The 24132-nt window shown below is 49.0% G+C and overlaps 2 protein-coding genes across 3 annotated transcripts in view; one reads left to right on the forward strand and one right to left on the reverse strand.

Moving 5' to 3' along the window:
* The first annotated feature begins 735 nt into the window (after window positions 1–735).
* On the forward strand, window positions 736–14358 carry KLF9 (Kruppel like factor 9). Its single transcript, XM_040540313.1, has 2 exons — window positions 736–1327; window positions 13310–14358. The coding sequence occupies exons 1-2, from the start codon at window positions 793–795 to the stop codon at window positions 13537–13539; spliced, it is 765 nt and encodes a 254-aa protein (XP_040396247.1). The 5' UTR covers window positions 736–792; the 3' UTR covers window positions 13540–14358.
* The window catches only part of SMC5 (structural maintenance of chromosomes 5), a 61247-nt gene continuing 44979 nt past the window's right edge, over window positions 7865–24132 (reverse strand). The window contains exons 26-27 of one of the 2 annotated variants that reach the window (XR_005815093.1): window positions 21258–21344; window positions 7865–20916 (exon numbers count right to left, since the gene is read on the reverse strand). The gene's annotated coding sequence lies outside the window, so the exon portion shown is untranslated. Of the gene's footprint in view, window positions 21345–24132 lie in introns of both variants that reach the window. The other variant, XM_040540309.1, reaches the window with a different exon arrangement.

Here is a 24132-nt window from a genome sequence, read left to right on the forward strand (position 1 = left end):
GGCTGCGGGGGGGGGGGGGCGGCGCCGTGCCCGGCCCCGACGGGGCGCACGGGAGGGGGGCGTGGCGGGGGCGTGGCCACCGGGCGGCTTCCCCGCGCGCCGCGCGCCCCCTCGCAGCCCGCCTGCGATTGGCGGAGGGCCGCGCAGTGACGTCAGCCGGCTCACTTCCCATTGGCCGCCCGGTTGCTGGGACGGCCGGGCTCCCAGCCGGCCACTTAACCCGCCCGGCTCCGCGCCGGGGGCGGCATCGCCGCTTTAAGGCGGCGCGGCGGGGCGCGCGGGCTCGCACGCGGCAGGCGCAGGCGGCGCGGCGATTGGCGGGCGGGCCGGCGGGCGGGCACGCCCCCCTGCCAAAAGGCGCCCGCGAGCGGCGGGGCGGGGAGGGGCCGGGCCGGGGCGGGGTGGGAGGAGGGGGGGGGGGGAGAAGGTAAACACGGCGTCCGGCCCTGCCCGCTGACCAATCGGGGGGGCGGGCGGGGGGCTCCGAACCTGACGTGATGGGACGCGGCGCGGCCGTTCCCCGGCACGAGCGCGCGGGGCGCGGGGCGGGCGGCGCCAGGCGGGCGCTCTGCTCTCGGCTCCCCCCGCGCAGCCCCGGCCCCGCCGGCCCCGCCGGGCCGCCGCCGCCGCCGCCGCTCCCTGCTGCCGCCGCCGCCCGCCCCCCGCCCCGCCGCCCTGTCCCGCTCGGCGCAGGACGCCCCGCCCCCGGCGCCCGACGGCGGGCAGCGGCGGGGAGCGGCGCCGGGAGCAGCGGCTGAGGGCCCCGGGCCCCCCGCGGGGCGCGGCCGCGGCATGTCGGCCGTGGCCTACGTGGACTTCGTGGCGGCGCAGTGCCTCGTGTCCATCTCCAACCGCGCCGCCGCCGCCGGGAGCAGCGCCGGGAGCGGCAGCGGCGCCGGCAGCGGCAGCGGCGCCGGCAGCGGGGCCGCCCCGCGGCTGAAGGCGGCGGGCGAGGGGGAGGCGGGCGCCCGGGACCCGCGGGACGCCTGGCAGGACTACTGCGCCCTGCTGGCCATCGCCAAGAGCCTGCTGGAGCTGAACAAGTACCGGCCGCTGCCCGCCCCCTCGGTCTGCAGCGACAGCCTCGAGAGCCCCGACGACGACGCGGGCTCCGACAGCGACGCGGCCACCGAGCCGGGCTCCAGCCCGCCCCGCAGCCCCGCGCCCGGGCCGCCCCCGCGGGCAGCCGCCTCCGCCGCCGCCGCCTCCGCCGCCGCCGGCAAGGGGAAGCTGTCGGCCGAGAAGCGGCACAAGTGCCCGTACAGCGGCTGCGGCAAGGTGTACGGCAAGTCCTCCCACCTGAAGGCGCACTACCGGGTGCACACAGGTCAGCCGCGCCGGGCGGGGCGGCCGCGGGGAGCCGCGTGTCCTCGGGTGAACCCTGCCGGCAGCGCCGCGCCGCCTCCCGCCCCGCCCCCCGCCCCCGCCCGCCCCTTTCCGCCCGCTTCTTTCTTCCCTCATTTATTTTTATTTTATTTGATTGTGTTTTATTTAATCTCACGCCGACCCCTCCCCGGGCAGCACCGCGGGCAGGGGTCCCCGCGGGGGAGAACGCGGGGGGGGGGGCGTGACACCCCCCCGGGCGGGTCTGCGGCAGTGGGGGGACAGGGACCGGGGGTGCGGGGAAATGGGTGTGGGGACCCGGGGGCTTTGGGAAATGGGGTGCCCGGGGGTCGCAGCGAAGCCCCGCCGGGGGGCGGCCCCGCTCCCGCAGCGCCCCGCGCCCGGCCGGTGCCCTTGGCACGCCCCCGCCGGGGGTGCGGGAGGGGGCGAGCAGGCACCGGGGACACCCGGTACCGAGGGGCAGGCGGGGTCCGCGGGTGTTGTCCCGGCGGAGCGGTCCCGTCCCGGCTCGTCCCCCCCCCCCCCGCCGCCGTCGGGAACGGGCGCCCCGGGTGTCCCGGAGGGTGTGTCGGGGCGGCAGCCCGGCCATAAGGCGTATCTGCCGCGGCCGTGGTCGGTCGTGGGCTTTTTTTTTTTTTTTTTTTTTAAAAAAAATATCATTTTTCGGTGTTCTTCAGCCCTTCGGTGCGAGGGGCTGAGTTCAGCAAACAGCACCGCGTGTCCGAGCCGCGGCTGGAGGCAGGGCGCAGCGCGCCGGGCTGCCCGAAAGCCGCTCCCCATGGACGGGAGGGAGGCAGAAGGTCGGGGGAAGAAGCCCCTCGGCGGGGCTTATCTCGGTGCTTCGCACAGGTCTGGTCCTTTTCCGGGCTGGCGTGAAGCACAAAGCGAACCTGTCCCCGAAGGGAGGGACGCGCCGCGAGGCAGCGCGCTCAGCGCTCTCCGCGCAGGGCGAGGCGAACCTGGGCGCTGGGGGAGCTCCGGCTCGGCTCTGCCTCGGTGGGACGGGACCTGGGGTCCCGGTGGACCTGCCGGGGTCGGGAGGGGGATTGCCGCGGGTGGCTCGGCCGCCGAGCCCCGCCGTAAGGCGGTCCTGGCTGTCTCGGTGAGCCGGGAGAGGAGACGGCCCGCGGTGCCCCGTGCCCGACCCCGGGACCTGTGCCAGGGGTTGCTGAGCTGTCAGCTCGGGGATTGAGCTCCGGTGCTCTTTCGGAGGCTGGATGTAACCGATGCCTTGCAAAAATTTGGCTCGCGAGCGACAAACGAAATGGACTAGTATCGGTTCCACCTACTACCCAGTGCTCAGGTACCCACCCTGATCCAAAATAGACATCAACCGGGGTAGCGTTCTGGGTGACGACGTGCAAATTAACGTACAGCAGAGCCCACACGGCTTGCTGTAGGCAGCAGCGTTACAACAGGTACCTCTGGGGCGTGGGGTTCACCGTGCGCCCCTCAGAGCGGGGGGCCTGAGCTCCGGGCGCGAGACGCCTGACTCGGGCACGCGAACGCGCCGCCGTGGTAGCCCCGTGTGATTAAGGGCACTGCAAACATGCAGCAGTAATAAACTTTCAGAGCTTCCTAATGTGAGCAGTTAATTGGAGCTAACCGAAATGCTGAATGATACCGCTAATGCTAATTATCGTTATAGATGGCAGAACAATTCCTTAGCAACAGTGGGGCTTGATTGGATCGCCAGAGTTATTCATAGCGGTGTTTTTGCAGAGCACTAATACTCCCTCCTTCCTCAGTACCGTTTTCTTCCCTTTTTGTATCAAGTTATTTCTGTCATTTCTGAGCCTTTTGAATCACTTCCATCGGGCAACCAAACTGCTTTCTTGCTGCTTTGTAGCCTTTGGTTGAAGTATGTGCACAGCCACTGGTAGAGGCTTCCTGGTCTTCAGTTGTTAACACTTACCCCTCAATCTCTTGATCTTGGGAAACGACTTACTGTTTCTGTTCACACCCATGAGCGTGCTTGTGGCAACACCTGCCTGTACTCGTGGATACTCACTAAGCGGGTTGGAAAGCGCTGGTCTGTGTTGTGTAATGCTGGAACCTAAAAGCTCATTGGAACAACTTTGGTAAGCTAATGGAAAGTGAGACATGAAATACCAAATGAAGGTAGAAGAGTAGAAGACCAAAGACTTGATGCTCAGAGGTTGGAGGTCTGGATCTTATTAATCACACTTTAAACTTGCTGGTTCAGAGGCACCCCCACATCAGAAACTAAAAGTATCCATCTTTGTTTTCTTGAAGTTGGGGCCCTTGAGTGTAGTTCAGTGTCCAGAAGACCCAGGTTGGCCATCCATCAGAAGTTGCTTGCCGTGCTGATTTTAACAAGGAAGTCTGCTGACGGCACCGTGCATCCTACCTAGGTCGCCGAAACGAAGAAATTGCCAAATTGCCTTGCCTGGCTCATCACTGCTATGCAAAAGTAGCTTGGAAGTTGTTACTTAAATTCTGAGGTCCTGAGCAGGAGCGCTGGTTCAGCTGAGTGTTTTGTGCAGGCCGCCTCCAGCAGCAGCTCTGAGGTGCATGGCACTTTGTGTAGGAAAGCGCGGTGGTGTCCCTGCCAGCTCACAAGCCAAAGCTGTTTGTCAGGAAGGCAGGTGGAGGAGTAGATCTACAAAGTGACCTTACCTTGGTCTCTGAAGTATCCATCCCGTCCCTCCTGGGACAGTGCTGTGGGAGCACGGGACATGCAAACTCAGCTGAAGTTTGCATGCAGTGGCAGGGATTACAGGAGCGTTGTCTCCGCATGAGAGGTGGTATGACCGCGCCTTGCAGGTGTTCCTTTGGGGGCCTCCAGAGCAGAGGAAAAGGCCCAGGCTCATCGTCAAGATGTGAACAAGACCAGAGCCCTGGAAGCAATGCAGAGGCTAGGAGAAAACAGACGTCTGTGCCACACAAGAAAGCAATGAGTAGCAGCAGATAGACGGAAGGTTACCTTGAAAATTCAGGGTCTTCTCGGAATAGCTTGATTCAGAGGTTTGGTTATGGTTGGTAATGTGCAGCATTATTATGAGCCTCAAAAATGAAGGGAGGCAGTAGGAAGCTTAGTGGAGAAGGATGTGAAGGGAGCCTTTCCTTGGGCGATGGGGAAAGGCATGCGAGAGCAAACAAGCCACCTTGGTCAGAAGGGCAGGGCAGGGAGCGTGGAGCAACGAGTGAGGTACTGAAAGGCAGAAGCAGAAAAACTGTCAGGAGAAGCTTAATTTAAGGAGCATACGTTTGCTTACAGTGTGAATGTAACCAGTTAAAGGGCTTGTGGCTGCCGAGAACAGGCCCTCCTGGTTAGGAGCAGAGAAGGTATCATGAAGCTGGTTCATGCGGTGCCTCTTACGGGACCCACGGGAGTTCACTTGCCTGGGGAGGTGAATCCCAAACGCTTCTCAACATTTGGTGTCGTGGTTTGAAGAGAAATTCACGTTTACATCAGTTGCCTCTAATTAAGAGGTTAGGCACTCAAAAACCAGCAGTCATGCGTGAAGTCCTGCCTTGTCAACCAGGCTTTTTGTCCAGCTTTTCCATCATGGAGACCAGGTCCGAACCACACGAAGAGTTTCGTGACATCAGGCAGTCGGTAGACCCCGGAGCTCCCCTGGCTCTTGGCTCTAGTGGAGATTCAGCAGCAGGTTGTGGGCAGAGGCGTGGGGCCATGGGTCGGCGTTTGGCAAAGCGAAGCTCAGGAGCTGTCCTGGTAGAAAGGGGAGATGAGCGCTGCAACTGCCTCGTGCTGCGATCTGGATGCGATGGTGTCGATCCAGCCCCCGTATCAGCTTGGTTTTGACTGTGCTGCTTTGTTAGTTGTGTTCTAGATTATCGCTAGCTTGACAGACTGTACGGATGATGATAGGTTGACAATCCTCTGCCTGCCGAGCTCTTTTTTGGGTGTTTTATGGGAGCGTAATCTGAAATTTAGCATTTTAAGCCCCTCTTTCCCAGCTCATGCAATGTCACGTTGCCAGTTCCTTTTAAAAAAAGACTGAAGAGCAGGAAGTGGAGCCAGCAGGACACTTTTGCCAAAACCAGACCTCCATCTGAAACCCCCGTTCTCAAGGGCTCACAAAATGTGTAAATTGCTAGAGCTCTGCTAGGCACACTTCCAGGTCTTGGAGAAACATGACTGTACTGACTGGAAGCCCTGCCAGCCGAGTAAGGTAGGCACAGATCCTCAAGATCAAGTTCAATGTTTGCTCAGTTGTTTTTATTTTCCCAGTTTTAAAAATACAAACACTAAGCAAGCGCGTGTGTCACGGTGTGAAAGCACCCCAGAAAGGTGTTTATGGGTTACATCAAACCAAAAATGAAGATTTAAAGATGTGTAGGACAGAAGCAGTGAGCAGGGTGGGACTCCCGTTTCTGGAGGGATGTGTTGGGAAGGCAGCTCTGCCAGGTTGTGCGCACTGTTGCTGTGCACGCTGTGGCATTGACGGCCCTGCGGTAGGTGTCAGCTGCTTCTGTTAGCTTGCACGTCTCGCAGTCCTGGCGGCGTGGATCCGTGTGGGAACAACCATTCCCCGCCGTGGTCGGCCATGCTTCTGCACCGTGCTGTCGTTCCTCGCCTCGCCGAGCCCCCAGGCCCGTGGCTGGAGGAGCAGGGAGGAGGCAGGCAAAGACCGAAAGGCCGGACTGATGGCAAGGCAGCTTCCAATAACGTGCATTTGTGATGCGTAGTTCATCATCCAGTGTCGAGCAAGGGCGAACAGCCGGGGAATGCTGGCTATAAATGCCTCAGAGGGAAGAGTCAGCTGAATTATTGGCTAATAAATTCACACTAGATTAATGAGAATTATCTTCCTGAATGCATGTGAAGACGAGACCAGCGACACGCTCGGTTTAGTCAGGGGTGGTGGGAATGCATTAAGCACAGTGGCTGTGTGCATTGCCGGCCTCCAGCACTGCCCTCAGCAGCACACGAGCAGTTTGGAAAGGCAGACACCACAAAACTTCCCTCCCACGTGTCTCCAGAGAGCAGTGAGCGAGACGGGCTCGTGTCCACCTGGCCCCGACAGACCCTACAGACAGGTTGGCCGTGGGTGCTTTGGTCCAGCCCCACAGATGGTTGCAGCGCTGGTCTCTGAAGAGCCAGGTCGCCCAGTGGAGGCCAAAGAGAGTCCTTCGTCTGCCACCTGAGGGCACGGGGAGAGGCAGGGAGCCCCAGCTGTGCGCGGGGCCGTCATGCCAGCATGCCAGTAATTGGTGCCTGGCTGGAGAGGGGGGCTCCTCCAGGGCACAAACCTCCTCCTGACACAAAGTGCCCGTGCCAAGCTGTTCCTTTCTGTGCTAGGGGGGAGGAGTGGGGAAAGTCCACAGTACTGCGGTACCCAGCAGCTCGGTAGCTGAGAGAATGGCTGTGGTCACTGGAAGACACGTTCCCAGGTCCCTGCTCTGCTGGAGTTTGGAGAGAGGCCACTCTGACTGGGGAAAGTTTCTGCTCCTTCCTCTGTCAGAGCTGTTCCCCCTTAGCAAGTACTTAATCACCCAGACAGGACAGCAGCCCAAATCCAGTGCTCTGCAATCCCAGCTAAGTGCCCTGAGCACCAGAGCAGGAGTTGGTCTCCCTCCATTGCTCAGTTAATATTTAAGTATTACTGTGAGATGCAGGAAGTTCAAATGGAGGTAAGATAGAAAAGGGTAAGAGGTAGAAGCTTATTCCAAGTACCCAGGAGTCTACTGCTGAGGACACTCCTCTCGGCTATGAGAAGTGTGTGTTTAACTCTCTGGTGAGATCTGAAGAGGTCTCTCACATCCCAGGTACCCTCCCTGACTGACAGATATAAGGAAGTACAATCGCAGAAAGCAAGACTTGTAGGAAGGGGTGCTGGTAGAGAGGCTGCAGGGGTGTATCCCTTACACCTGGTGCTGTTATCAGGTGTATTGGTGGCAGGACTGCGTCTTGCTGGGCTGTAGGCACAAGCTAGGGCGCTCAGCAGTGGTGGGTTTTAGCAGGTGGTTTTGCATCTGCTCTTTTGAAAGAGACTCAGACACCTGCAGATACAAGCAGTTGTTGAGTGGTGGTTTTGAGGATGTCACAGCAGTGTAAAAGCATGCTGAAAGCAGCATTTTAACACTTGAATTGTCCTGTGGTGTTTAGTCCTGGTGCACCCGTTGGTGCAACCCCTCTGTCCATCGTCTATCCTGTAGTCAGCGTCTGATCTGATCTTCTTGTCAGACTGGCTGGCCATGGTTGAAGTGTTCCAGGAACCCTTGTTCTGTACCTAGGGTCCTCTCTGCTGGACTTGCTCTGTGCTGTTTCTCACCAGCATCTCTACCCTGTGATTGCCGTGTGTTTTAACACTCCAGTTCTGGAATACCTGTCTTGGAAAAGGAAAAAGGCAGTTTGAAAGTCTGTCAGCCCAGAACTGGGAGTACAGATGTCTGTAAGAGCCACCTTCATCAGAACACCTTGCGAGAGGACACTTGGTCAGAATCCAGTGTCTCACAGGAAATTGCTCCTTCAGGTACGTGGGGCAAGCAATGACACTCGAGGAAAAAAGAGGCCTGAAATACAGCTGTCTTGTGGCAAAAAAGAGAGACTGACCTTACTCTTATTTTTTTTTTTCCTGCAATAAGCTGGACCATGTTCTTGACACTTATTCTTCTACAGGACCTGTGATACTTCAGGAGACACTGAGACACTCAGGAGTGGTGGCTGAGTGGGGTCACAGAAGGGGGTTGTGGAGGGAAGAGTTATCGTTGTTGTGTCTAAGCCAAGGATTGATGTTCAGGAGCAGATCTTCCCAGAGTACCAAGATTGCTTTGTGAAAGTTCAAGCTCCAGCAGCCACAGGGGTTCAGGAGGATCTCAGAAGATGAAAGTGTAGATTAATTTGTTTTTATTTGAATCATAAGGAGTTGATCATGCCCACTGAAGCTGTGGGAATGCTTTTTTTTTCCCCTATTTTTTCTTCTGCCTTCCTGCAAATGGCAGTCCTGTTTTCCTAAGTAGTTTTGCTCTTGCCTGGTGGAAAAAAGAAAAATCATTCTTTGAGCTTTCCTTGTTTGTGTGCTTTCCCTTCTCAGTCTTTCCCTCCTCATCTCTGATGGGACAGGTCAGCCCTGCAGTCATGCCGTATGGCTGGGCTTTTGGGCAGGTGCCACAGGCAGAGGTGGGTGTTGCTGTGGCAGGAGATGTTGGCTAGCCGTGCCGTGTCCTGTGGCCAGAGAGAGAGTGGGAGTCAAGCACAGGCACCACATCCCAAAAGTCGAACTTGGACCCATTCTTCAGTTTTGGTACCTTAGTGTAGGTGCTGCTATGAATAGCTGGCAGAGCAGTCCTACCATGTTCCCAGTGGTCTCCTCTTTAACATGCAGGTCAGTCAGGGGTGTCTAATTAGCTGTCCATTCCTGCAGGTGTAGCTACAGTCCATTTGGCTTTCTAATTAATATGTGAAGCAGTATCATCATCATTATTTGATGGCAAACTGTTCTGTGTTCGCTAGTGTAGATCCCAGGCTCTACTCATGGCTGCATCTAACTTCATTTCTGTCAGCCAGAAAAACAGTACAAGGCTAGCAGAGCGTTCATCTTGGCCAGACTTCCATCCACACCAACAGCAGTCTCTGAGTGTCTTCCATAAAGTCAGTGCTCAAAGCAATTTAGTAATTCTCTTAAAATTAGTACTTCATCACAGAAACTCAGTTTGCTCCGCTCCTAGGACATGCCCTGTTAAAAGCCAAGAGAATAGCTCAAGTGTATGATAATCAACTTTGTCTTCAGCTTTGTCAAAAAACACAGCACTTTTTTTTCCCCTGGGACAAAAAAGACACTCCAGACCTTCTCTATCACTTGTTTGCCTGAATGAAGTCATCTTTTCTAAAGCCAATACAAACTGCAGCTCCTAATCTCAGTCATCCATCCACATCTAAATCAGCACTTTTAGTGAGAAGGCAAACAACAAGTCAGGATACCAGTACCTATCTGCCCTGTTAATGAGTCTGCTAATGCCTACTCCATGTTCTTTCTTTCAGAAACTCATCCTGTACAAGACTACCATGTGGGAAAATCTGGAATGTCTCTGGGCAGGGCAAAAAGCTACACAGTTTTCAATCTAGTCAGAATAAAATGGAAAAGGAATAACGTTGAGTTGCCTCGGGTTTTACAAATCAGCCTAGATAGAGAGTTTAAACTCTCAAAAAGAAGTGAACCACGTGCAGTGGAGAGTGGGGAGGATGAACGGAGAGAGAAGACTGGGTGAAGCGAGCGAGCGCAGTTTGAAAGGATATGCAACGGCCTTCATATTTATGTGGGATTTAAAGCAAGTCAGGGCTCAGGAGCAGGGAAGGCCTGTGAACAGCCAACATCAGCTTGTGCTGTTGTGCCATCTCAGTGTAAACTGTGCCTCCCGCTGCACCCCTGGTGTCAAACAGGACAAAGAACGGGAATTCTGCAGATGAGTCGATTCCTGTAAACCAGTTTGTTTCAGTGGTTAATTCTGTAAGCTGCCATGGATACGTCTGGTGAAGAGAATTATTTACACTTTTTATCTCTGCGGTCAGATTCTACTGCACACAGTTTTAATGTCTTGTGATCCATCAATGGCCTTTCCTACATCGATTGATAGAAATTCCCTCTCAGGCATGTCTTAAAATCGAAGTAGCATACTGCCACCAGAGGCAGCAGTGCATAATAGCACCCTGTTTTAATGGTTCGTTTTGCTCATTTCAAGCCTTGGCGATACTGCTCCCAAAACTAAGGGGGAAAAATCATATGGAAAAAATACCTCTGGCTTGCTTAGACATGGCACAGAAAGGGATGTCCACAGGTGGAGGCAGCACTATGGGCATCACAGCTCTGTGTTGTGGCAGCACGCCTCTGCACTTGTGTGCTCCTCTGCTGCTTTAAGGAATAGCATGTCAAATATAACCAGCAACTGCAAGGTCCAGCTCTGCTGAGTGCACTGTCATCGCGTGCCATCAGGCATCTCTGTGTTGCCTAAAAACCCTTCCAAATTTGTGCTCCACCACTGTGCTGCATCTGTTCAGTTGGTCGCTGAAGCACCATCTCTCTGGGCTCATTCAGTGGGTTATGGCTTCGTAACCGAGGAGAACAGATCTTCAGGCTCGGAGACAAACACCCAGGGCCTGGAGAAGTCTCTCTCTTCCCTCTCGTCTCTCTGCTCTTTGAGTTTTAACACTTCCTGGTGTCACGGATTATGCCTGGCCTACTTTCTTCTTTTTTTTTTTTTTCATGTGCGCGTTTCCAAAGCGTTTGTGACAGCCTCCTGGAGCTCGTACCGCTGAGGTGATGAGATCACTTTCCATCGCTGTACTTGGTGGCAGAAGGTGGCCTGCTGTGGGTTCCCATTCTCGCATGCCTCAGGAAGCGTGACCGTCCGTGTCCTTTGGTGACAGCCACTGCGCTCACCACCCTGAGCACCAAGCATGCCTCCACTGGGCAAGGCCCTGCGGCCTTCAGGCCTCCATGGCTGGGGTTTTCTGCAGTGAAGCTGTTTCCCCCTGCTTCCTGGGGGGCAATGATCTTGTCTGGGTACTGCAGTGCTGCGAACCGATGTGAGGGATCCCGGGTGAGTGCTGCCTCAGCCCATAGCCTCGTGGATGCCTCGCACCTCAACCATTTCCCCACGGCAGGTGAAGTGGTTGTGCTGGGCAGCAATGGTGGAGGTCACACTGTTTCCCATGCGTTTCAGGAGGAACCAGAAAGCAGGCTCTGTTTTTTCTTCCCTTCTGCAAGTATTGAAAATAAAACACTGCTTTCAAGCAACTGGTTTGCATACTACAGTGCCTAACAAGTAGACACTGAGCACCAAAGATCCATGTTACCCAGCCTAGGTACTCGGTCTCTCTCTTGGTCTCTATGAGTTAGGCACTTTGGCAGGCTGAAGAGCTGTCCCGAGGCAGATGATGGGAATGCAGCTTCTGGGGAAGGGTCAAGATGCCTGAGCTGCCTCCAGTGCTCTGGACGGAGCTATATATGAGATGCCTCCACACATGCATGATGTACAGCACTTCTCCCACGTCCCCTAGGGATCTGGAAAGATTTCTGCACCTCCCACTGCTGCCTGCTTCATGAAGCCGTGACAGAAACCATGAGATAGATAGCAAAAGAGTAGTACCAGTGAAATGCTTGCCTGGGAGGCCGAGTGCAGGCACTGGGCAGAGCAAAGGCAGATGAGATCTGTGAAACCATCACATGGCGCCTGCTGGTGCTGCACTGCCTCATAGCTATGGCCATGGCCCTCGTGCACATGTGAGTGAATGCACAGCTTTAATTTCATTCACAAAGGCAGTGGTTGTTCAGAAAGGCTTCCAGCCATGTTTAAAGGAATACAGCAGGAAGTCTGTACTTAAAATAATAAAATAAAGCTCCACAGGTCAGGATAGCTTGCAGCTCTGTCTCCTCCGGGTTAACATGCAGGTACGGCTAGCATTGTGCTACTTCTGCTTTCTCCTTCCCTGACCAAGGGCAAGCACCGACGCCAGGTGAGGAGAGAAAACATGCAAGAAGCAGCTGTGCTGACGCTGGCCTGGCCTGAGAGGCTACTTTGATGCATGCAGTCTTGCTCATCTGCCTAAAATTGAACCAAAAGCTCGTCAGTGTGGGACAGAGCAGTCTGCCTGGCAAGGAGCACCACATAATTGGAAGCTTAAGCCATTATAGTGTCTGCTTTATTTCGGAGACTTTCATTAGGCCCTCAGGGCTGGTTGTGTGGCATAATCTCAGCACATCTGTCCCGCTGTCATCCTCCTTGGTGTGGCGTCTCTTGGATGCCAGCAGACTAGCCCCCTGGCCCCCTCCCCACACCCCCATTCTCCTCCCAAGAGCTCTGCTGTACTTTCTGCTTGTGGTCATCTTCCTGGCTGCTGGGCTGTTCATCCCAGTCTTCAGTCTTTTGTCCAGGCTGTTTTGTCTGGGGAGTTTTCCAAGGCACACTTCCTTGTAAATAACTCCTTTTCTTGCAATCTGCAAATGTAAAGTGAGCTTGTGTGTTGTGCCAAATTGCACCGTACCAGGAAGTACTGGAGCTCTTGAATTTCTTTCCAACTCTTCCAAGCTGGAAATCTCCTGGGATAGTTTCTGTATTTCATGGTTGACTATAAATAGCTGTCACAAAGCTGTCATTTATATTCCCTTCAGGAGGCTCTTGAGAAAAGGAATTAAGGCATCAAATGGCTCTGGTACATGATGTATCCTGAGCTTTTTTGATTTCCTTCTGTGACATGGAGTAGTCAGCTTTGCAGGCTGGATGGTACTGGGCCCGTGGCTGTGCGCGAGGTTCAGGCAGCCCGCAGGGCTGAGCCACAGGGATCTGGGGTGCCAGGAGGATGATGGTATCATTTGCTCCTCACACCCTTGGTTTTAAAACAAAGGTGTTCTAGGTTAAGGCATTTGGTTTGGTTCTTCACCACCACAGCAAATGTTTCTACTGATAGAGCTGCAAATAACATCACAGTTTTCCTGTCCTCAAACTGGACATGTAGGAGACTGAGGGGAGACCATCACCTTCTGGCGCAGCCCAGGGGAAGGGAGGAGAGGGGGGGCAGAGGACCTCTGCTGGCAGGCGCAGCCTTTCTGCTCTGCAGATTTGCAGCCCCAAGGCCACAGTGCTCTCCCAGTTCTCTCCCCCTCATCCCTTCCCAGGCAAGTAGTACTTCTTGTAGGTGAGGTGTTTTTTTTTGGCTGCTTTTCTAATGGTTGTGGATGATTTTATCCAGTAGAATGGAAGTGCCAGAGGAGTAATAATAGTGTACTCCTCTCAAACTACCATAGTGCATTTGACGTAAAAAGTGTGGAGGCACGGGCAGGGCTCATCCACTGGGGTCGTGTAAGGCTTGGTGCGGTTGGAGGGTTTTTTGGCTTGAGGGTGGTGAGGCTGAAACCTGCCAAGCGAGTCGGCAGCGGCTCGGCAGACCCCAGCGCCCTGGCATAAAGCAAGAGCCACGTCCCTTCGGCAGCACGCTGCCCCCTTCCCTAAACACCTTGTTGTCCTTTCCTCTCTGCAGGCGAGCGTCCGTTCCCCTGCACGTGGCCCGACTGCCTTAAAAAGTTCTCCCGCTCTGACGAGCTGACCCGGCACTACCGCACCCACACCGGCGAGAAGCAGTTTCGGTGCCCTCTCTGTGAGAAGCGCTTCATGCGGAGCGACCATCTGACGAAGCATGCCCGCCGCCACACCGAGTTTCACCCCAGCATGATCAAGCGATCCAAAAAGTCCAGCTCTGGCTCCTTGTGAAGGCAGGGCCGGCTCGGGGAGTGGAGCAGGGGGTGCAAGGTGCGTCCGGCAACTGGGGATCAAGCATTTGTAGCCGGTGTTCAGAACATAAGCACCTTGTGCTTCCCACTCACACTCTCCCCCTCGCTGGGAGCAGCCGTCTTGATGAAGGGGATTCCGGGCAGAAGGACGGGACCGCCGCCTTCTGCCATTCGGCGCATTGAGACTGGCGTACGTACGTCTCACGGGATGGTCCGGCCAGTGACACCACCATAGCGTGACTCTGAGGTCTTTGTGATTGCTGTGTCATGAACATGTTTTGTTGAACAATGTAATGCTGCTTGTGTTTTAGAGTCTGTCGAGTAAAACCACTTTCCGAGTCACATAAGTAATTCTCAGATATAAAATCCATAGCACATTGTAGAAGTGGGTTTACTTCTATATTTCAGAATGATCCTTCATTTAAAAAGACTGTTAAGAGAAACATTACATGTTACTAATAGCATCTGATTGATACACTGAAATAAGGTGAATTTATACTCAAGAAGACCCATTAAAGCAAAGGGGTCTTTTTAATTTTTCTTTGTATTAACTATACTTTTGAATATAAGCTGCACTTTTCCAGTAAAAACATGTAAAATTCAAGCAGATACTTAAAGCAAAAAACACCAACACAACCACTCAGTCATTTTCTGACCATATGTGTATTTAGCTCTGTTATTCAGTTACCTGGAAAAATACAAGTCAGCCTACAAAACGTGGCAGGGGGGACGAGGGCAGAAACATACGTCTCTCAATTGATCTATATTTTCATTTGTCAATAAATACAGTACTGTACTAGAGAAATGCCAGTAACAGTTCGTTATTCTGCTGTGTTTTGTTTGACTGGATGGATTACAGCAGCTACCATCTTTATAAACTGCTGCTTTTTTACAGGTTTTTTCTCTTCATACACTTGCCTTAAAGATTTATTCTCTTCATACACGTGCCTAACTCCTGACACATCCAATGGGAGTTCCGTGTCCTTATGGAGAGAGTAGACCTTTCCTTAAGAGCACTCTGCTAATGGAAACAGTTAAATTTATTGTAAAGAGCACTTCAGAAGGGCTCCCGTATCTCTTGATCACTGTTTCTGTAGAGTATGAGGGAAAACCATGAGCTAATTGGAAATACAACACACAAGGTGTGTCACAATATTCCTTCTGGCATCAGCTTCCCTACGTACCTTGCAGTCATACCTGTGTCATGCATGACACACCAAATACCGATCAAGGCAATATTATGTTTAACTTAAAGCTATGTTTTGCTCTCTAAAAGGAGCAAAAAGATGACTGAAGTTGAACTTCCAAGTCATGGTCATTATGTATTTCATCTTTTTTCATGTTAAAACCACACCATACCAGGTTATCAGTGATTTTTTTTTTCCCTTCCCAGCTACCTATAAGGGGATAATTATGTTTACACATTTCTTCCAGAAGCATTCTTCTGCTGTTCTGTTTTTACTCTTTCCTCCAGAAGAGGAAGGGGAGGTGCAGCCCTACTATAGAGACTTAGGGCCCAATTCATCTCAGGAGTAATCACACTGAAATCCGAAGTGTTTCCACTGCAGATGAATTTAGGTCATCCTGTAAAATTCTGTACATAAAGATCCTGTTAGTACAGCTGCAGTTACCGTATCTTATTGTTTTAATTGATAAAAAGCTTGCTTCCTAGAAACAAATGTTAAAAAAAAAATGAGCTCAGAGAGTAGAGTATTTTCTTCTACAGTTGTATAAGGCTTTCAGCATTAGAAATCGGTTTGCATATAGTGTTTTTACCTGTGTAGTTCTTGATAAATTCTGTCTATGTGAAGAGAACTGCTTTTAAGGCATTAGGGATGTTGAGCAGTCTGTGGAGTAAAAAGGGATGTGTTTTCTTCAGTGAAGACATCAGGAAACCAAGCACACTTTCTACCTCCGTTTCAGCTTTGTGAAACTTTTATTTTAGAAACCAAACTTTAATTTCTGGTGTTCAAATTGAGTTGTAGGGACGTATGTTCTTCCTAACAAAAGATAGGTAGCCTCAGTATTTCTACTGATCTAGAAATACAGAAATTGTTCTGCTTACCAGTACTGTTACTGCTGCCTTGTTAAGCAGGGTTAGGGCCACGTGTAGCCCAGTGAGATTCAACGGAGCATGCATATTCATCTTCCTTCTTCTCTGTGAAGATCACAATAACCTTTTTGAGTCTGTCCTACAGTCTGGATTGTTGCCATTTTGTAGGACAAATGCAGTACTGGGAATACTAAGGCCTGGTCCTGTGAAGTTAAAAAACACCCTCATGTGCTGTCAACCACACTGGGAAGCCACAGCTGATAAGCAGCTCCTAAATCAATAGATAAATGGTTTGGTTACAGCTACTGGGATTAACCTACATGTGGAAGCAAATTGCCAGATTCATGGATCCCAGCTTCAATACTTGGGGTAGAATGCGCATCTAAGGAAATATCATCATTAATTCTTCAATTTCTAAAAGAATTAACAGGCAGGGGGTTACCTTGGTCCATGGAACAAAGGGACATATAAACTCATGTAGTTATCACTGGTGACAAGATCCTGTTTCTGAAAAAAACCTTCCTAAGCCGTAACCAACCTACTCTAATGTATGCTTTATTTCAGCATAGGACAGATGGGACTAATGTGATTCTTTAACCACTAACAAAATACGTGGGGAATGATCAGGTTTAGAGATTTCAGTTTATTGTATTGATCATTTGGGTATTTTAGTTTTTCTTCTAGTAAAAACAAGCAACGGATCTAATACATGAAACAAACTCTAGGTTAGTTTTCTGCATCTTCAAGTTAAGTTTCAAAGAGTGCTGCAAATGTTGGAAAAGAAAAGGAAAATCGGGTTCTCTAATACCGTTCATACTTGTTGTACTATTTTGGAAATATTTAATAGTGCTGAAGTTAGGACAGCTCCTCTCCTTGGTTAAGAAAGCCCATTACTGTAGTGAAGTCATGGCTTTAAAGGTATAGCTATACATACTTCAACATACTTCTTTTTCAAAACAGTTTCTCATAACCTTTATGACAGATCTGTTTTCAGTTTGCAGACGGACTTAGTTCAACATACACCAGACTGGACACATTCTTCAAAATGCTGTTTTACAGATTCATGATCTGTAACACTGTAAGATACAAACTTCCAACAGTTTAACCGGTTTTATTTTTGTACAGTATTCGTATCCTTTATAAGTTATTTTGCTGTCCTGTTTTGTAAATCACATGAAATTGTAAAAAAAAAAAAAAAAGAAAAGGAAAAAAAAAGTAGGCATAGATGTTTTTGTACATATGTATATATATATTGTCAAAATAAAAAAAATGAGTTAAAAAAACAAAGGTTGTTTTGAATGATTGGAGTCAAAGAGTGATCATGTAAACCAATCAATATAAACCAACCAAGTAATCATCCAGTTTAGATAATTATTTTTAAAAATTCTGCTGCACACAGTGAAATCCCTGAGCTAAGCGGCATATGGACTAGTTTCAAAGGTCCCAGCCTTGCTTGTCATTATTAAGCGTAGGTTTTGCTTCTGTACTTTTCCCCAGTATTTTCAGAGAGATTCCTTCTCCCACTACTACAGAGACAGTTTGCGGTGCAGAAAGAGGGTCCCTGCACGCATTTGCCGCAGCACCTACGAGGTTTCCCACTGCTCAGTAGCTTTCGAGCTCAGACTGCTGTTCTCCCTTGCACCACACAGCTGCTCCGTGAGCTAACAATGCTGCAGCCTGTACACCCAGCACCACTGCCTCGAGACTTCCAAAGGTCTGGGGGAGTTCACTGAGGCAAGGAAATAAAAACACCATAGCCGTGCAGCCTCCAAAGGCTAGACAGGCAAGGAGCCCTCCACCAAAACACTCATTGATGTTTACAGTCAGGACTAGCGAGAAGCAACTACTTACACAAACTAACTTAACTTGGTGCTTGAGAACTTAAACCTGGCACCTGGGAACCACACTAGGGTGTAACTGCAAGATGGGTCCCTGGACCCAAGGGAACGTGTAACCTGTGGCACCATGGGCAGAGACAGAGGGGTAGATGTGTGCCCTCTGCATCTAGAACTAAATTCACAGGCACATTTGGCTTCGATACTGCATTGGAACTTTCTGTCCTTGGCTGGACAGCCAAAGGACAAACACAACAAACTCAGCACAGTTTTCTTTTTTTAGTTTGTCATTGTTTCTAGGAGTAAAGGACAGAGGGCTCATTCCCCTGAGCTTATTCCTCTGCATTCCCATCATAAAGGATGTTCCATGTGTTTTTTAGTCTTCACCTTAAAGTATTTAATATTTGCCCTTGGTGCTCTAATTGGAAAAGCTACCAAAATCTTCCAAGTGTAGACAATGCCATAGCCTGAGGAGGATGTTTCCAACTGTTGAGATCTAGTACACTATACAGAATAGTCTTTCCAGGAATGATGTAAATCTTGGCTGGAATAGGCAAGGTATAAAAAGACTGGAAGCGCCTCCATGGATGTTGACTGTAAGACTTCAGCAGTGACATGTGGAAGTGTGACCCTGACCACAGCCCAACTGATTTGTAGAGTACAATTATTTCTACAAGGAGAATTTTTACTACTTTCTGCTGAAGAGAGAAGAAAGGAAACATGCCATTCAATATCATGGAAGTCCAGTTAAATGTCTGCAGAGTGGTTCAGAAAAGGTTCACATGCAACCTGCCTGCTAGGATGACCAGGCTGACTTTCTTTTCCATGGGAGTCTAAAACAATGTTGTTCAGTACTCACTCATTCAGGGCTAAGGAGTCAGGCAAGTTTCCTTTCTGCATCAGACCTCCATGAGAGCTGCTACTTCCTCAAGGGCTTTTGCTTTGGAAACAAAATCTCTTACAGCTTGAGCTCCTCACACCTGCCAGCCACATCTGACAAATTACATCAACAACAAAGCAAAGTCACCATTGTCAGAGTAATGTACTTACTTACCAAAGCCCTCTTTAATGGACTGCCTTAAATAAGCAAGGGAAGCTTTCCCAATGACAAGAATTTTGCAATTACAGTGTTTTCGGTGTCATGTTGTCTTCAACTGAGAAATCACATCCCTTAAATTATCTCCCCAAGCACTTCCACAGGTAGTACAGAACTCTTCTCATTTCAACCAGGGATCTTCTTGACTGGCATCAGTTCTAATCCATAACAAACCCTTTTTTCTGTATTATTATACACTTTTCCCCACTTTATACATCTGTATAAGGAGCCCATGTATTCCTTTTGGGGTGAGAGTGAGCAGAGCGTCCCTGCTGCATTCAGCTTGCATTTGTGAAGTTGCTGTTTTTCTAACCAGCCCATTACCCTCAGTTTACAACTAATTTACAACTGACAAACATCCTATTGCTTTCCACATCAACAGCCATCCATCCCTCTTTCAGTATTGTCTGCTACCCTTTAGGTGATATCCTGTTAATGAAATCAACACCTAGAAGACTGCACTGCTGAACAGAAGGTACAAAGGTAATGGAGTATATACACCACAGGACTACGAAAAGCATCTAATAGATGAGATCAACTTACCATCCCAACATCCAAAAAAAGCCCCATGGGAATTCAGAAGGCACAGAAAAAGAGAGCAAAGTGCACAGACAGTAACAGAGCCCTCCTAACACTCTGCTGAAAAGGTGCAAAGAATTGTCTTAGTCTTTCCAAATGGCCTTTTCTTCTTCTGGCTAATGGGCAGAGGTTGGAAAGACATCAGGTGAAGTTCCAGGAGAGATAAGAAGGAGGGAGGTGTAAGTTAACCCAGTTCCCTGCAGAAACCACATTCAACATTTTGTGTTCTTCTGCTGTTAACCACTGCTTCGGTGGTTTCTGACAGTGTTTCCAAGCAAAAAACACTTTAGAGAACCCAAGAAAAGACGTGCATAACTCCTCTGTCAAGAAACATAGGGCCAGGGAAAACCATAATTATGTTATTAGCCTATGCAATGTTGATGGTAAATCATTGCATCCATTTTACTGAACCACAGAAAGACAATCCTACCTAGAAGCAAAGCTACATTCAGCTTCTACATTCAATGAGTCATTTTTCACAGGGCTATCATTTTTCAACTGCTATACTTCAACTGGGAAAGCCTTTCTGTAAACTCGTTCAAGCTGAAATAAAAGGAGATTCTCTCAATATAACATACTACGATAGTTTTTCATGAGAACAGTGAGTTAATGCATACTGATGCTTGGGGAACTGTATGCACTCTGGAGCCTGTACCACTTTCATTACACTGATATCAAACCAGTGCATTACATACAGCAGAGAGTATTTTAAACACAAGGAGAATTCTGAACATAAAAATCCTTCATGAACAGCACAATCAGGCTCAGAAGCAGACAGAAAGTGGATCCAGATGGGGGCCCACAGGAAACCATTGCATCTTTGGCTTTTTACCTAAACAGACCTGTAAGTATCATTGCAGCAGCACAGAGTGGGACTGATACTGTTTATGGTACCTGAGAGCAAGTCCCTTTCCATGCTCTCTACTGATCATCTGCTTTGTATTTACCCCGTGTTCACAGTTTGTAATTCTTGGCGATCGAGGAAGGAGGAAAAGGAGAAACACACACACAAACAAAAAAAAAAAAACATTTTGTCATCCATGAAGATAATACACAGACAAACTACTACTACTAGAGTGCAGTCACGATCAAGCAGCACAACTTTCTAAAGCTTTAGTTAGCAACTGGTGAAGGAGGGGAACTAGTTGACATGTGGAAGGTCTCCTCACAGAATTTCTTCCTGGAGTCCCATTTGTTCCTTGACTCTTCTTATGACCCCAGAGGATAGTAATTGCTCTTCAGCTGAAAACACTAGTTCTCCAGTTCTCCCAAAGACACCTGCCTCTTTTATGCTACCTATTGCATAGTGCTGTATGTCAAGTATCTGCTAAATAATGAGTTTAGATTTGCTCCTGCTCTAGCTTGTTTCCTCTGCTTGCCTTTCCCTCACTAATATCCTTATTTTCACCAGTCTTTTCTTTCTTAGAGGATTTCTCTACAGATGTCTAGTAATATGCCTTCCCTCTTTAAATTACTTGGTTCTGATTACTTTGACGCATGTATTCACTTTGAGCCATCCATACTGCATGTTACCTGTATCATCATTTGCTCTGTTCTTTTCCAAAGTTCCTGCATTACCTTGGTATCTTCTGCAACCATCTTCTCAGCTAGCATCTGTTCCTTTCTCCTTGCTTCTACCAAAGCCAACTTTGCCCACTGCCATGCATAGCTACTTATCCCCAACAAAGTTACTTTTGTAATTCTTTTTCGGCTTACTTGCAATGTTCTCATCTCCATGCTTCACAAAAGACTGTCAGTTCTCAAGCAGGTGTCTTGCTTTTCTCCAAGTATGCACTGGAAATATATGCCAAGATTTGATGTAGCTCCAGGTGCAACAGTTGATGCAAACCATTTGCGATACTAAAATCTAGCCAATGACATGTATAATGTCATCATTTGGGACTAACATACACTGTCAACAAAACATTGGCTTTAATGGAGACAAGTGATCAACAGAAGCAATACCAGACAACTAGAAAATTACTTTGGGAGCAACTGTGTAGCAGAATAGTGAAGAAAAGCTGGTGAATTTGGTGGAAACCAGAGAGATGGGAATGGCTGGGGATCATGCTGATGGGAAAGGGCTGAGCCACAAGAGATGATGGCTAGCAGGCTGCTATAGTGCTGGTTATCACCTCTTCAGCCTTCTGCCTCTGTTCTTCCTTCTTGCCATTATTTTTCCACATTTTCCCTGCTGGGTTTCAATATTGCTACAGTGGCACCTGAAAAAAAAATTCAGCAGCTAAACATATTTGTTTCCTGAACCCATCTCCTCTCTCTGATTACCAGTTCGGTCTTGCCAATGACTAGCATGTTAGTAAGTGACTTGCCAATGACTAGCATGGAAGTAAAATGAAGTTTAAGTATAGTAACTACTTCTAAATCACCCCATGCCTACAAAACCAACTTTCATCCAGGCTGTGCAGATATGCAAAGGACAGGTAGATAAATGAGCCACACAGGAGAAACTTGATTTTTAGCACACGTACTCTATGAATGCAATGGAAGAGAAATATTCCTGCTATTTCCTGATGTTCAGGCTGGGACAAGGGATTTTTCTTAGAACAGAGATGAATTTAATTCTCTTCCCCATCTCCTTCATCCCCAGATTATGATGTACTGAATCCTGGCTTTATTCTGGTTTAGCACGGCATTGGGAAAAATGCTTCTGTAACAAGAAGTTCTAGGAAAACTTATTTTGGACATTGTGTTTCAGTGAGTCAGAACCTAAGAGAGTAATTTTGGCTCAGAGTTATTTACAGTGAAGCTGGACTGCCAAGGTTCCCCCCCGCCTGTGATGTAGGCTCTCCCTAGACACCTCCCATCAGGTATTGTGCCAGTCAGATCAGATGAAACTACAGAGCACCTTTCAAGAATCAGGCCAACTAAAGCCAGAGGAGAAGACAGGGAACTGATGCACAGAACATCAAAACTTCCATAAAATTACAAAATATTTTGATGTATTTACTGGGATACTGCTGAGTCAATATAGCCCTTCAGTTCAGTGTGGCGCTCCTTTCCCAGCACAGGCACTGTTAAGCGCGGTGGATGCAGTGACAAGAGTGGGAATTTGCTTTGCTTGGGAATCGCATTAGCCACTCCCTGGGAACAGCCACAGAACCTCTGCTCAGCTTAGCAAACAGTGAGTATCTTTAACTACAGATCTACCTCCCCCATTTCCTTCCCCCCAGCATTAATCAAACACTAAGCATGGGAATGCATCAACACTATCAAACGTCCTCCTGTCATGCACGTTTATAAAAATAAAACAATATATTTCACAACTTACACATCTGCTTGCTCTAACACTTTGCTTTCAAGAAGACAAAGGAATGGCACGGGAATTGGTCAAGGAAGGTGAAAATTAAGACATACTACTAAGAGATGCTCACATAATTAACATGCCTTGCTAAGGGAACAAACAAGAAACTGCAGGCTCATGGAGGAAACCCAAGTCAATTTCCACAAACAAGAAGCAGCAGTGTTTGAAGACGGCCCAGAAGCTTCTAGGAATGGCGCATCAGCCAGAGAACTTAGTAACTACAGAGGGCACTTGGCATAAACCATAAACAAGAGCCTCCCATAGAGTTAATTATAAGTAGTGTTAATTCTGAATAAAGTTAGCTATCAGGCCTAGAGCAGATGCATATTCTGGCCTCTAGTGAGCACCTGCCATACTTTTCAGTAAGCATGCTGCAGCACAGACCAGTTCTGTGTCTCTCACCATGTCTCACTAAGTCCAGAGACCATAGAAGTTCTCAGATAACAACAGCCTTAACACATTTAATTTTTCTTCCAATAAAAACACAAGTATCAAGAAAGCATTGTAGTTATGCAAGGGTCCCTCTACGTTCTTGTCTACTACTCCAATCCAGCTACACAATCGTTCCTAGTTAACAACAACATACATGCACAGGTGACACTTTCAGTCAGGAAATACAGTACTAAAAGCTGATTCATAGAAGCTTTTCATTATTTTGTTTCTCCAAATTGTTTTATTTCTCCCAGCAAGTTACAATTTCCATGCCACTTCTCTTTATCTCAATACTTGAGCAGACACAAATGTTAGACTGTGGATGATTATGGAAAAGGATCTTTACCATAGTCTTCAGCTGGACTAAACAACAGGAAGGAGTACATATTTTTGGAGAAAGCCCATTTTATACTTAGCTGAAAGGACTATTTAGTGACTTTCCACTTCTACATTTTTGAGATACTGTCTAGTCATCAGGAAAAGCTGGATACTACATGTATATTTAACCTACACTCCTACTCATCCCCTCTTCCTCAGTTATACTGAAATTAATTTTACCTATTTTTATAGCAAGAGGACCTGAGGAACTGAATAGCAGCAAAGCAAGAACAGCAAAAAAGCTGACAGCAATGAAGCTTATACATACATATACACACAATATACTTATACAGCCCAATACATAGGTAAGGAATGCTAACAAAGGCTATTGCTACCCTAAATCACTTAGTGTGGATTAGCATCCAGTCCAAAAAATGTTTCCATAAGCCAGAGGAGCTCTGTACATGGACAAGGATGCAGCCGTCACATGAAGGAGCAGGTTACCAAGTGGAACATGTGTATGGGAGGCACACAGGCTCTACATACAGCCTGTTTACAAATGGCACTGGCTATACTGTACATATATACAAATACGTTTTATAGGTCTTTTTTAAAGCCTTTAGCTAGCAGAGCTCCTGGATAACGATGCTCTACTGGTCAGTAACATGACAGTATTGTATGGTTTTGCTGCTTGTTACAGTGTCTGGACAAGAGCAGTGTGAACGACAGTGTTATATTAGGACTGTAGCCAGATAATGTCTAAACTAGAACCTCTGGTCAGTAGTGACACATATCTAAGGAAGAAGCAAACACACAAGCCTGTCATTCTCTTCACTTTTGCAGTGAGGCAGGCACATATCCAGAAAGTGGGATTTTTGAGACAGGATCTGAAGTAACTTTCTCTTGAAGGAAGTTAGATTTGCATTTCATACTTCACT

The sequence above is a fragment of the Cygnus olor genome, chromosome Z (genome assembly GCF_009769625.2).
Source record: "Cygnus olor isolate bCygOlo1 chromosome Z, bCygOlo1.pri.v2, whole genome shotgun sequence".
NCBI lineage: Eukaryota > Metazoa > Chordata > Aves > Anseriformes > Anatidae > Cygnus > Cygnus olor.

What these genes read in the sequence shown, in the direction of transcription:
- KLF9 (XM_040540313.1), top strand. Translation starts at nt 793, where the DNA reads ATGTCGGCCGTGGCCTACGTGGACTTCGTGGCGGCGCAGTGCCTCGTG. An exon ending in GCACTACCGGGTGCACACAG is followed by an intron (nt 1,328 to 13,309) that starts GTCAGCCGCGCC and finishes TCCTCTCTGCAG; the next exon opens with GCGAGCGTCCGTTCCCCTGC.